We start from the raw sequence: 14,968 nt of genomic DNA on the forward strand, positions 1-14,968 counted from the left end.
TTATATAAAGCTCTACCATTTATAAATTACACAAGAGACTCACCTAAATATTTCCAGAACATCATATGACGTGGGAATAACCCTCGAGGTATAATGTCTCAATGCAGTGTGAGAAATTGAGAATTTAAAGTTTAGAATCCTTTTCTGCTTTTTGTAGTTTAATACTTTTTTTTGGTTAATTTGTCAATTACTCTTATCCTCATATCATCCCAACTGTGTTTCACCAAACGCATCTAACGAAACATTAATTAATACCTTAATTTCACCTTTTTCAGTTTCACTCAACTATTTCATGGTCAAAAAGCTTCACACAACAATTTTTTTTTAAAAAAAATTCCACGTCCACTGTATGAAAATACAGCACTCCAAAAAAAAAAAAAACCTTGCAGCACTTGGTTTCCATTATTTTTATGAAAGATTTTAAATCATACAGCACTCCAAAAACACCTTGCAATTACTCCTCTCAACAATACTTTGTTTTTATTACTATTTACACATTCGTCTTCACTTCTATATGAATGACTTAATACACACGCACACATTAGTCATAGTAGATTTTTTTACGTCACCTTTGTGAGGGATGTAAAATTAAGAGTCGTGAAAAGTGAACTTTTATATTGGTAAAAACTAGATTTGGAAAAAACTTTCTGGTTAACTACGAAAATTGCCACCATTTTTGCCGTCGGTTTTGAATTTTATTGACGTAGAATACCCAGGTTGTTGGGTTAATTTACATATATTCTTTTGCTCAGGAAAAAAAAAATACACATAATTTTGTAGTAGTGCTTGCATGTAATAACATATTATCTTAGTTTTACACATTAGATTTCATTAGTATTTTGAAGTTTTTATTGAATCATATAAGACATATATTTTCCCCATGTTTTTATATGTATAGCAGACTTTTTATCAGACTACAACAGTACAAATTTTTTTTTTGGATTAAGATATAAAAATACCTATCAAGTGGCTAGTCAGAAACATCCAATAGCCTAAAGTAAAAAAAAAAAAGATAAAAATACTTAATATTATCAGAGTTGGTACAAAAGTAATTAAATCATTAACTTTGTCATAACACCATCAGTTTCCGATGTTTAATGTTGACTGTGCTTGCTAATGTTAGTCTTTGCTGATGCGAACTAAAAAAGGGACAAAAATACTTACAAAATTATTGGGCAAGAGCATTTAGTAGCCTTAAGTGAGAGAAAAGGCAAAAATATCCATAACATTATTGAAATTGGTGCAAAAATGACCAATTCATCAAATTTCTTAAATATTGACTATTTAACTGATATCTAAATAAAAGTTGACTATTTTTTTGTTGACGTAATCAAAAAATATTTCATGATTAATTTCTAAAGAGGTTGATCAATGATGTATCCCATCAATCTCATTTTTTTGCTAATGTATTCCACCCCCCTTCCTTTCTCCCTCTCCACTCATTTTTTTTTTGTTTGTAAAACTTGAGATTCAACACAATGAGAGAGGTTATACACAATCAAAGATCAAGATTAAGTATACCCCCTACACCGCCTACTTTAAGAACATTATTACAATTTTAAGCAATTTCATTCATGATAAATTTAAAATTCTCAAATTGTTTTGATCACTATTGCAAAGAAATGGGCAATTTAACTTAATATTTGATTAAAATGATATTTTCCCACATCATATTTATATGATAACCAATCAACCTCCATAGAATCTCACTTGATAATATTTTTTATCCATATCAGTGAAAAAATGATTAACTTCTGCTTAAATGTTAACTAAACAATTAAGATTTAAGGAATGTAATAGATTGATCATTTTTACATTAATTTTAATAACATTATGAGTTTTTTTTTATTTTTTTTCACTTTAGATTACTAGATACTCCTGGGTGACTACCTGGTAGGTACTTTTGCATTGTAACCCTTTTTTTACCCTTAAAATGCTAATAGAAATATCGACGTCAAGTTTAAACATAAGTTTGCGATTTCATTAATAGAATATGCCATTAATTTAATTTAATTGATTTATCATTTTTTAAAAATAAGATTGCATAAAAAGGTTAATTTAATTTATTGACAGAAAATAATTATATAGAAGTTAAGTGTACTTTTCAAAACAAGAAAGGTATCTATTGTCGTTGAGGGTATGAGCAAGAAGGATGGGAGAGCTTATTTCCAGTTAGTGTAATTTATGAGAAATTGATCAGAATATTGTATTTTTAATTGTAAGATTCCCAAAACAATATCTTTGCTGATCAATAAAAAAAAATTATGATGAGAAACTGAACTATTCACACTTTAAGTGTTTTTGAATTCCTAAATTTTATGTAATGCAAAGGGCTATTAATTATTTAATAAGTTGAAATTTCAGATAATTTCTATTATCTTTTAATTTTGATGGTTGTTATAATTAAGATCTTAATATGTGTGTGTGAGTGTTTTCTTCAATTGGATTTTCTTATTTAAAATTATAAATAATTATTAAGTAAGTTACAACAATGGGATGATTTAGTCTATGTGATGGGTTTAAATAAAAGATAAATGAACACTCTGAGAAAATTATAATGAAAAGAAATCAACCAGAAAAAAATGAATTAAAAAGTGACCAACTCCAAGTAGAATAGCATGCATGTCTTATACTTAAGTTTAATTTCCTTTCATATATATGATTCAAAAAATTGAATGTGATTGTTCCATAAGTTGATTTTTTTGTATGCATACTACTATTTATTTATTTATTTTTCGAAGTGCTGTATGTTTATTTTCTGAATGTTGGCGACACGAATTTCTTATAAAATTATAAAAAGTAAATAAAAATACAATAAATTTTAATATTGTTATGAAAAAACTTGTAAGTTATCACCATATCATGCAATATCAAGCTTTTGGCCATGATCATGCAATATCAATTTGAGTTTACTTTTGTATAATAAGGAAGAGAATATTCCTTGTCCTAAATAATTTATCTTCCTCATGTTGTAGTAACTCACTATTACATTTTTTTTTTTCATATAATATAAGAAGTGAATTTTGTGTATCTCTCCCAAAATATGAAAGATAAAAATAAATTTCTCTCAACTAAATAACTACATATTTAAGGATTAGAATTTGAAATTTTAACCACTTACTCAAGTGATGTGAGTCCTTACTATTCACATTAATTTTAATTAATAATTGCATCTTTTAATTACATATAAATGGAAATAAAAACTCAAAACTAACGTTGAAAAATGAAACTTTAAAAAAAGACAAAATTCGTACACTGTTTCACCAAAAAAAAAATTTGTACACTGAACCGGCAATTTATCCTTTTCACGTGCATTGAGTAAATAAAACTCGAGTTTCAAGCTAACACCCGCAGCTACTGCGCTCTCCAAAGACAAAAAATGACTCCATATAAACAAGTTTGAAAATATATATACATATATAATGCTTCAGTAAATATTGTCAAAAAATTGCATTTTATACGTACGTACATACATACGTAGGATATTTGCAAATAGATTCACGTAATTATTATGCTTAATTATGATTTTAAAATTATGAGAGAATGACAAAGCAGTCCCAAAAAGCTCAATTAATTTAAGTTAGGTCCTAAATGTTAAATTTTAAAAATTTACAACTTAATTTTTTGATTTTGTAACTGCGTTATGATGAATTTATAACTTATTTTTTAAATTTTAATATGGTTTAAAAATAAAAAAATTTCTATTAAAATTTGAAATACAAGTTACAAATTCATTACATTAAAATTGTAAAGTTAAGAGATTAAGTTGCAAATATCTAAAATTTAACACTCAAGACCTATTTTAAATTAATTGATTCTTTTGAAATCTTTTTATCATTCTCCCTAAAATTATTGGATTGATATTCATTGCTACTCAATTCTATTGGTATATTCAAATTTTTAAGAGATTTATTTATAGACAATTTTTATTATTCCCCTTAAGCTCTCAGAATATAAATTATTTAATCTCTCATATTTATAAGAAGGTTATAGATTTGTATTTCTTATACTCCTTTCATTTCAAATATAAGATATTTTTACTTAACATACACCTATTAAAAATATATTAATTACATTTAGATCATTATATTTTTTTTTAAATGCGTTTATTTGAAACAAAAGTAGTATAACGTTTATGTGTAAATGATTTATGCAAATTAGATGGAGTCTTACTCCTTGGATATCCAAAAAGGAGAAAAAGATGAAGAAGTCTTACTCGGCACATCAGTATAGAAATTAAGGGCCTGTTTGGAAACCTGTTTTGGGAACAGTTTTCTGTTCTTCAGAATAAAAGAACAAAAAAATAAAATATTATTTGGGAGAATAGAAAAATAAAAATAATTTTTAAATGTTCTGTGATTATTGCCCTGAAGAATAAGAAAAAATAAGAAAAACACTTGTTTTTATTATTTTTTTATTCTCAGAAAATGTTTTACAGAACACCAGTTCTCAGAACAATAAAATAAAAATAGTTTCAAACAGCTCCTAAGATTGGACTAATTAGTAGTATTGACTTCTTTTTTTCTTTCTTTTGCCTTTTTATGTAGTTGCATTTAATACAAATATATTTAAGTTAGACTTAAGAATTTAAAATGTTCACGTGAAAAATATAATTTAATTAATGTGGATGAAACGTAGAAGTAGTGAATTAGGTTAGCGCATATTGAGGCTTTATAAGTCGCGGCATCGTTTTCTGGATTATATATATATATAAGATGACTTTGGCTATTTTCTTTTTGCAAGGTACGCAATACGCATCCTTGCGTTGTTGGACAGATCTGACATTCCGTAATTCTCAAACTAAATATTTCTTGATTGAATTGTTTACATTCCTCGAAATATAGAAACCCATGCAAGTTTATTATTTCTATAATAGTATCTCTTACTACGTAATTCACCCCCACGCTGTGGATTTCAACTTTTGATTGAAATACTCACAACAATATCGTCCCACGCTCACGCTCTTCCATATTTATTTCTTTTTGATACGAACTGTAGCCCATTCCTCAGACCAATCGTCTCCTCCATCTCAACTTCTATGTCTTCCTCATTACCCAGTACGTCCCTCATCCTGCCACCTGTCCTTTTTGGGTTTTCGTCTTCCTCAATTTCAATGCCCTTCCCTTTCTCCCGTTCAATATCTCTGAACTTCAATTTAATATCTATTTTTGTTACTATTTGTCAATACTACTTTTTCAAATATCCTGTGAGTTTCTTTCACTGACAGTGTTTTGATGATCAGAGACATGCTATTCCCATCTGGGTATCTGTCATCTGTGAGTTTGATAAATGCGCCATTATCCAGGTCTCATTTTTTTAAGACCGCGTTAGGTATTTGAGCAATAAAAGGGAGGCTCATGAAAGCATGGCTTAATTTGTTGAAGTGAACAACTTCTTCACTCACTTCACCAGTTGTTCATCTTCAAAACCTCTTTCAATGTTAGCTCCTGTTCTTTTAGGAGTACTTCTTGCGTGCTTGCCTTTTTCTTGTGATTCCTTTCAGAACCAAGAAAAGGTGCTCCAATCATCATCTACTAATTTGCCTTCCAATTCCTGCAACGAAACATGTGGGAAACACCGTGTTCCTTTTCCATTCTACGTGAACTCGTCTTGTGTGTCAATTTCTCATGCTTTCAATCTCTCTTGCGCAAATTCCTCTTCCCTATTGCTCAGAATCGGCTCAGAGAACTACCCAGTGATTGAATTCTTCCCTGATGGTGTACTGGTGGACTTCCCAGGCACATTATCGTGTCGTCAGTATAATGACCTGAACTCGTTTGGCAAAAGTTTTGTGAGGAATGAGCACTTTGGGGTCTCAGTGGATAATGTCATTGGTCTCTATGACTGTGAGGATTCTTCTCTCTGTAAAGCAGATTGTGAAACAGTTGATTTGCCAGGTTGTGATGGGAACGGTGATGGTGGAGGTGGGTCACTTGGGTGTTGCTATCCACTTTCAGACCGTAGCATATGGCATGTAGGGGAAGGATTTTCAGTGTTTTCTAAGTATGGATGCAGGGGATTTTCTAGTTGGGCCGTTCTGAGAGGGTCAAATTCAGGAAAGCGTGGGGTCAAATTGGAATGGGCTATTCCTAAGAACACATCCAAGGAAGTTTGCTCAAGCAATGCTGAATTGGTGAATGCTACATCAGTTGAAGGTGGAGCAAGGTGTGTGTGTCAAGATGGGTATGTTGGTGATGGATTTGCAAATGGAACTGGATGCTTGCAGGGTGAGTCGTAGTTGAGCTGGATGCTTTTGCTTTGTTGATATTATATTTTACTGTTCTCTTGTTCTGATGGATTTCATTTTAAGCACATAATCTAAAATGCTGGCATTAAACGTGACAACTCTTCAGATTTTTCATGTCCGTGTTAGTATCATGCTTAGTTGCTTCCAGATCGTGTAGCAAAGAAAGTATGAAGAAACGACCATGATGGGGAAAATTGTCACTGTAAGATCAGGGAGATTCTTGTCCTTGGCATATAGAAGCAAGCCTCTGCTGCCCTTTTTCTTCTTTACTTAGACCTTTACAAGAAAATAGAGGGGAAAGAATGCAAAGAGGAAAAAACTTCCAAACATTGTAAAAAAATTACTATTTATGGAAGTTTTCCTTCTTAGTATTCTCTTCCCTCTATTTTTCCCCTATCCAAATGAAACCTTGAGCTGGCGGCCTTGAATAATATTAGAAATTTGCTACTTTCTTGAGGAGTCAAGGAGCTGGAAATGATATTATAATTCTTTCACTTTCATCTTGGCTGCTGTTCTCTATGTAACCATAAGCTAATAAGTGATTGAATATTGTAGAAACCTCAGCTCAGGTTTGCATCTATTGAAAGGGGCATGTTTTCTTACTCGAGACCCGATAGTATACATATGAGAAAGCTAACTGAATTTAGGTTATCTATGAGACACAGTGGATATAAAAATATCAATGATTTCTACTGCCAAATTTTTGTGAACGTGTTTCTGAACAGGGTTACGTTTTTTAAAAGTTTCATGAACTTTTGGAACTTACTCAATTCATATTTGACATTGGCTTTGGCTTGATGCATTCATTAATTGCAGCCTGTGTCAAGAATGGACAGGAAGCATATGGCAGCGACTGCTGTATCAGAAGAAAAGATCAAAGAAAATTTGTCATCATCGCTGGTGAGCAATGACACTATACTCGTTTTTATGTCTTTCAAATACTCAGCAAAATGAAAAGGCAATTAGAACGAGGGTCTATTAACATGTCCTCTTATATTTCATCCATGATTCACTGTCATGGCATTGTTCACATGCAGGAATCCTTGGTCCAGTCCTTATTGTTGCCTCCTTGTCAGCACTATTTTACGTACTTAAAAGACCACAAAAACCAGGCACGTTTGACACAGATCAGGCTTACTATCGCAACACCTCCTTTCAAAAGTCATGTAGAACTCAGTTGTTCAGCCTCCATGAGCTAGAGGAAGCGACCGAAGGTTTCTCTGAGGATCAAAAACTCATGCACAGCAGCAACAATGGCACAATTTTCTCTGGAGTTCTTGGGGATGGATCACATGCAGCTGTCCACAAGTTGCAATATGATACTGAGAAAGACCTTATTCAAGTCTTAGCGCAAATTGAGGTTCTTTCTGCTATTGTTCATAAGAATTTGGCCCGCCTTCTCGGATGCTGTATAGACTCTGGCTATCCTTCTTTGGTTGTGTATGAGTATCCTGCAAACGGTACCTTGAAGGACCATTTACATCAAAGAATGGGCCATATGTGTTTGGACTGGAACAAGAGATTGACTATTGCTGCAGAAACTGCTTGTGTTCTTGCATTCTTACAGTATGATAACTCTCCTCCCATATTCCACCACAACCTTAAACCTGGCTGCATCTTCCTAGATGATGATTTTTCTGTCAAGATTGCAGGATTCAGGCTAGTCAATGCCAAATTCAACTATCGCTATGATAACAACAAAGAAGGCTTGCACTTCTGCAAGAATGATGTTTATGACATGGGCGTGTTGCTCCTTGAGATCATTTCAGGCTCAAATAATCACTTGAACTCACCAACTCAAGCGCTTCAAAAGATTAGGTCAGGGAAGCTCGAAGAAATCATCGATCCGCTCCTTTACTACCACGAACAACCTCGTTGCTGCCAAGAACAGATACAGATAATAGCAGACCTTGCAACAAGATGTTTGTTGTTTGGTGCTGATGGAAAAATGGGGATGATTGATGTTGCGAGGGAATTGACACACATAACAAAAGAGGGTGTCGGTGTTGGCGTGGATGGAGGAATCACCAGAGGACCTGCTTTGGAAGAGACATTCTCAAATTCTAGCCTTCTTCAGATGATATCAATGTCTCCTGATTCTATGCATGTACCTTGAACTTCTTCTGATGATATCAATGGTCGGTTTCAGTTTTGTGGGCAGTGCCAGAAACAGAAAAGAAAAAGCACTCACCATTGTATGTTTTAGTATGGATGAGAGATTCCCAGCCATTGTAAATTGGGGAATGGATTGAATAAGCTGGTTCTAGCATGCATGTACTTCACTTAGCTCTCTGAGCAAAGTGTATATATGGTTTATATCTCTTTATAATTAGCATCAGATCAGATATCATTTTATGCATGTAAGAGAATCAATTTCTACATGAATCATTAGTAGCCTTTTATCGGAACATTAGTTCTTGTAATTTCTGGGATTCAACTTCTATAGATTTGAATTAGAAAAACATAACTTTGGGTCTTTAGACTTTACTCAAGTTTTGCTATAAATTTTTGCACTTTTTTTTTTCGATGTTCTAGATCCCTATATTTTTGTCTTTTGACACTGAAAGATAAAAGTGTAGGAATTTAAAACACCGAAAAAAAAGTATAGAGAGGTAACCTAAAGTTATGTTTTCTCCAAACTTTAGTGTTTTGGGTCATTCGAATTTATTTTTTTACTATTTTATATTTTAATCTCTCTTTCACATGTAAAGCTATTTATATTTTCCCTACTAAGTCTTATGATTTTCATAATAAAAAAAAAATCTTATAAGGATTAAAAGTTATTTCTTTTTGCCCTTAGCCATGTTTTATAATCCCCTCGGTATGTTAACACAATTTGTAATGATTTGACATTGTTTACTCAAGCTAAAATTGTTCTCATTTTTGCTAAAATCCACTTTAATTCAAGAACACGAGAAAATTCAATTATTTGAATAATTTAAATATATTTTTGTATAAAAAATGTGAATATATTTTGAAATGAAACTTAGATAAGTTGTTTAACCTCGTTCACTAATTGTATTATAAATAAATGAAGTAGGCAGTTAATCAATATATATAAGGGAGAATTACAAATAAGTTCTAGATAAGAAAATTAATTATTCAATCTCATTAACGAGTCAAACTTCTGCATCTACATGTAAAAGTTTCGTATTTACAAGTAGCCACGACTTATGGATAATTAATTTTTTTTTATTTAGAACCTACATATAATTTTTTTTTATATATAACTAGTAGAAACGATCATGAATAGTTACTTGATGAACAAATTCATACTAAGACTCTGCCATTATTCAAGTGCATGGCACAAATTGTTTTTTAATAATTAATAATATTGCCTCAGTTAATTTTTTCTGAAAAATCATCAAATGGTTGGGAACTAATAATCAACTTCTAGAATAAAAAATAATAATTTTTAACATTTCTATAGGATTAAGCTCTATTTTAATCTTGAGGTTAATTCTTTCTATCTTTCTTTCATTTTTTGACTTTAACAAATGCGTGAAATCTAATTCACCTAAATTTTTAATATAATAATAATCTTTCTAAACAAATAATTTTGTTTAATTTAATTGATAAAAATGCATAATTTTTGTTAGTCACTTTAATTTAACAATATCATGAAAAAACTGAAAATGTTTTAAAACAAACATTAATTATGAAATTAAAGATAAATATAGTTTAAAATTAGCAAAAAGATGATTTCTTTTTGGGGCGGCTCCAAGCTGAACGAATGGAAATGAGCAACTTTAGAAGTTCAACAAAAGACGGGAATGGTCAACCTTACTTCCCTCCTTCATTGCACACACACCACGTGATCTACAGAATTGACCATTTCTCCACTTTGATATATAAATATGCTATTGATATCCACAATAATTACTTCAATTTCAATCTCTCCCTTCATTGTTCAAATCATTTCTCTCTCCCTTCATACTTACTCTTTGTCAAGGTACTGATTATCCTTTTCTTTTGAATCTTATCAATCAAAGCCTCAATCATATCCTTTCTGGCTTTTCCTTTATTCATTACACAAAGGGTGATTGTTAAATGTACCAAGCTACCATCTTTTTCAACTTTTCATTTCATCAGGCATCACCAAGTGGTCTATTTTTGAGATTTCCATTAAGACTGATGTGAACAACAACAAAATGTCATTCCCTTTTGGGGACAATTCATTTGGCGAAAACTAATAAGCAAGGTTAAGAAACAAAAGGCATACTTTTGAATTAATCAAAAGATTAAATCAGTTGGTGAGATTAAGCTGCATTAGTTTAAATGGGTTAACAGCCTGATTATTGTTCAAGCGTTGGGATTTTTTCCTGGATGATGAACCGAAACAATGTTCCAGCTGAGACATCGCTCATGAAACTTCAAAAATGTTGATTCTAGGAATGGTTGTTCTCTGTTTACAATATTGTTTGTAGTTCAGACCAATTTTTCTCTCACTGTCATTGAAAACAATGTCTTAAAATTTTCTTTTCCTTGTATGTCATGTCTTAAGATGAGTCAGCCAGAACAAACTGCTGAGCCTACAGATAACCGTCCCCGTTTAAATCAAAGGATTCTTTCATCTTTGTCAAGAAGATCAGTTGCTGCTCACCCTTGGCATGATCTTGAAATTGGTACTAATGTTGACCATACTGCTCATCCATAGTCGTCTTTTGTATTGACACTTAACTTGATGGTTCAAATTATTTTGATTGTCTATTGCAGGACCTGAAGCTCCCAATGTTTTCAATTGTGTAAGTCTTCATCTTCTTGAGGAATAAATAGTAGTCGCCTAACTACACTTACTTTTTCTGCAAATATTGTAAAATGACTCCATTATTGGGCATAGTAGGAAATGGATACCAAATACAACCCCAGAGAGCTAGCTAAGTTACTAAGAAAGTGTCATCTCTTATCGTTTCGGGTTCAATTTCTCTAGAGTATGCCATTATTTGCAATCTTCCAAACGACCGTTAAATGTCATTTTCCACATTTTGAAATCCTGAATATCTGATTTTCTCCCGAGGAAAGTTTTGGTGTTTCTACATGTTGAATGGTTAGTTTCTGCCTGCAGGTTGTGGAGATCACTAAGGGAAGCAAGGTTAAATATGAACTTGACAAAAAGACAGGAATGATCAAGGTTTGAACCAATTGACACATACAATAACCATGAGTAAACAATGAAAACAACACAAGTTATTAACTCTCTATTTCCTTCTTACTGCTTAGGTTGATCGCATTTTGTATTCATCAGTTGTTTATCCTCATAACTACGGCTTCATTCCTCGTACTCTTTGTGAAGATAATGATCCACTTGATGTATTGATCCTTATGCAGGTAACTTTCATACCATTTGGAATTCATGTGTCTTACACAAGAGTCATTTACTCTTGTTCATTATTTCCAATGAGTAGTTTTAATTTTAAACCAATGCCTATTCTTTTCACACTATTATCTCATTGCTATCAGTAAATATAAAGTTACATCTGATGATTCTCATAGTCTGTGTTACTCTCAACTTCTTTAGAAAGATAAATATATGATTCATAAGCAATGATTTACATGAATGAAGGACCTATATTTGAACTTGACATCAATGTGGAAATCCTAAGCGACTTAAGCAATGATTTACATGAATGAAGGACCTATATTTGAACTTGACATCAATGTGGAAATCCTAAGCGACTTTCTCAATATTTCATGTGTATAGGAGCCAGTTCTTCCTGGTTGTTTCCTGAGAGCCAGGGCCATTGGTCTGATGCCTATGATTGACCAGGTATCATTTTTCCATTTTAGCCTTAACAAAACCTGCATGCAGTTTTCAAGTGTTCTTAATAAAATCTCTAAAAAAAAAATTTCTCCACAGGTGATTTCTTTATGGGGAAAGTCCATAGCAAGTACAAAAATGAACTTTCTTCCTTTCCACCGATTCTTGTAATAACTAAAGTGATGCTATTGATGCAGGGGGAGACTGATGATAAGATTATTGCAGTATGCGCTGATGATCCAGAGTACAAGCACTATAACGACTTCAAAGAACTTCCTCCCCATCGTCTCTCTGAGATACGACGCTTCTTTGAAGATTGTATCCTTAACAACCTTAAAAATGGTGTCACTGCCAATTTGATAGTTCACATATTTTTAGTATCACTTTAATGGAGTTGAATGAATATTATACTCTAAGGTGACTGACACAAAACGTTTGTAAAAGACATTTTATTGAACCTTTAATTCAGGAACTTGTTGCCTAAGCTTCCATAAGCTTAATATATGTTTCCTGACAAATTGATCAGACAAGAAGAATGAGAATAAGGAGGTAGCCGTCAATGACTTTTTGCCTCCTTCTACTGCCATTGAAGCCATCCAGTACTCAATGTTAGTGTATCTTGAGATATGTTTTCTTTTCTTTTTTCTTTTTAACCTCTAATATGAAATAAACACTAATTAAATTATCTCCAATCATTCCTCTCCCATGTCAATATAACAGGAAAAATGGTACTATTTTGCTTCACCGTTTTAAGTTATTCTCTTTGATTTGGTTCAGGGATCTTTATGCAGAGTATATTCTGCGCAGTTTGAGGCAATAGACTATAATGCTATCAACCATAAATTATCGTAAGCCTCATTTACAGAAGGTTTTTTATTTTTGACTTTTTAGTATACACTACAGACAACAGTTAGAGGTGTTATTGGGTTTTATCCGATACTGAATCTCTCCCCAGATAATATATTATGGGAGATCGTTGTTGATTATGTTTTGTTGAAATTGTTTCTTTGTATTGATTAGAATGACACCAGTTGTTTAGGTGATAAAGACAAGGAACGACCATCAACTTTTGTGGAAATGTATCATGTGAAGTTCCTGTTGATTGAAATATAATTCAATGTCATGAGTTTTTTTTTTTTTTTGGACTGACAATGTCATGAGTTTATTCAGTGCATGGTCTGGTATTTTATCAATTTTTAATTTTTTCCAACTTATATCAATTTTGATTACTTGCATAGTTGTAACTTTTATCTCAAAACATAATGCAAGTAAATAAGTAAATTGTTTCGACCACGGTTTGAATCTTTCAACCTATTCAACGGTAATCAATTTGGAGATAACTTTTTGAAATCCTAAGATGTGGTAATAATTGATATATTTGACATTGGTAACGACTAATGCATTAATTTAGATGCAATCTGTTGATATCACTTCAACTTTTTATATTAAGAATATTAATGTGTAGGGTATATGTTATTTTTGCTCTCTCTACTTTATTTGAAAAGTCACCGGGCATCTTTAATTTAATTATGGATTAATTCAATTCTTTAATATTAAATATTCTCTTCCTTGTCAGCTGTTAACTTGTCATTTTCTTTACTACTAGTGAGCCTCACACTGCATTTTTAAATATTTTTTATTATAAAATATTGCATCAAGAGTTACTTTCATCCCTTAACTTTACCCAAAGGGTTAGTGGGCACCATAATCTTAAATAAAATAAAATATTAAAAAAATGTAATGTGAGGCCCAATAAAGATAAGTTAATGATAGGGTAATAAAAGAAGGAATCTTTAATGTTAAACAACAAAATTAACCTATAATTAAGTTCAGGGTGTCAAGTGACCTTTCGAGTAAAGTTAAAAGGAAACAAGGACCTTTAACCCTAACTTTTACTCGATTTCAAATTATAAGGCACTTTTAGAAGAAATTTGACATCCCAAAATATGAAACATTTTGATAAAAATAAAGTTTCATTAATGATATTTCTCCAATATTACTCTTCTCATTATAATCTCTCTCTTTAATATTCTTTCATAAATAGAGTATTAAATAAAGAACATTTTTAAAATTTTATATTTTTATTTTTAAAAAATAAAGTTATAAAACATATTTAATGAACTTTATTAATAAGTGTAATGTTATTTAAAAATATTTTTATAATTTAAAAGCGTGATATCAAACCTACAATAAGCTATACTACTATTCAGTAATCACAGCCTTTTTTTTTTTTTTGCCCAAGGTATTTAAAGTATAACTTATCTCAAACTGTGCGAAAACATGAAAAAAGTGTCCATTCATATAATATACGTAAACAATTTTTCAACCATGGAATGAATTTTTCGTTTTTCATTTCAAACCCACCCCTTCTCCCACCACCACCCCCTCCCCCCCCCCCCAAAAAAAAAGTAGTGATCAAGACTTAGTGTATGTTTGGTTTTCAATTTGTCAAAAGTCAGTTTAATAAAAGTTCATTTGGTAAAAGTCAGTTTAATGAAAGTCAATTGTTGTGACGAAATTTGTGTTTGAATACATTTTTTTAAAAGTCAATTTGGCAAACTGAAAATTATTTGAATTAATAAAAAATTATACTTTTGAAATGTACTTTTTAATATGTAATGACAAAAAGAACATTAATTTATGATAATTTATAATTTTTATTATACAAATATAATATATTAACAATGTTTAAAAAATATGAAATAAATTTAAAATAATATAAAATTTAAAATGTCAATAATAAAAAAATATAAAATTTAATTTAAAAAAATTATGTAATAAATACTTAAACATTCATTAAAATAGATTTCATCCTACAATGGTCAGACCCCACAATATACAATCAGTAATATCGACTGGACCCAAGATTAGAATCCTTCTGCCATAACATGCACCCTTAGATCTTCTCCTGTCCAGTTCTGAACCATCCGATCATCCTACGACCGTTATAACTAATATCTATA

The 14,968-nt window shown here is 31.4% G+C and overlaps 2 protein-coding genes across 3 annotated transcripts; both read left to right on the plus strand.

Annotated features, from left to right (window-relative positions):
- The first annotated feature begins 4,779 nt into the window (after positions 1-4,779).
- On the plus strand, positions 4,780-8,655 carry LOC129290259 (probably inactive receptor-like protein kinase At2g46850). Its single transcript, XM_054926982.1, has 3 exons — positions 4,780-6,227; positions 7,064-7,147; positions 7,285-8,655. The coding sequence occupies exons 1-3, from the start codon at positions 5,438-5,440 to the stop codon at positions 8,361-8,363; spliced, it is 1,953 nt and encodes a 650-aa protein (XP_054782957.1). The 5' UTR covers positions 4,780-5,437; the 3' UTR covers positions 8,364-8,655.
- Positions 8,656-10,148: 1,493 nt separating this feature from the next.
- On the plus strand, positions 10,149-13,128 carry LOC129291773 (soluble inorganic pyrophosphatase PPA1). Of its 2 annotated transcripts, XM_054929299.1 has the most exons (9): positions 10,149-10,199; positions 10,752-10,872; positions 10,964-10,992; positions 11,313-11,378; positions 11,468-11,575; positions 11,949-12,014; positions 12,203-12,323; positions 12,532-12,613; positions 12,783-13,128. In XM_054929299.1, the coding sequence occupies exons 2-9, from the start codon at positions 10,752-10,754 to the stop codon at positions 12,823-12,825; spliced, it is 636 nt and encodes a 211-aa protein (XP_054785274.1). In that variant the 5' UTR covers positions 10,149-10,199; the 3' UTR covers positions 12,826-13,128. The 2 variants fall into 2 exon arrangements, with proteins under 2 accessions (XP_054785274.1, XP_054785273.1); XM_054929298.1 differs by lacking the exon at positions 10,149-10,199 and having other exon boundaries at positions 10,737-10,872.
- The last annotated feature ends 1,840 nt before the right edge of the window (positions 13,129-14,968 follow it).

Source organism: Prosopis cineraria, unplaced genomic scaffold (assembly GCF_029017545.1).
Source record: "Prosopis cineraria cultivar Desert tree isolate PC_DT_omini unplaced genomic scaffold, ASM2901754v1 PC13, whole genome shotgun sequence".
Classification (NCBI taxonomy): Eukaryota; Viridiplantae; Streptophyta; class Magnoliopsida; order Fabales; family Fabaceae; genus Prosopis; species Prosopis cineraria.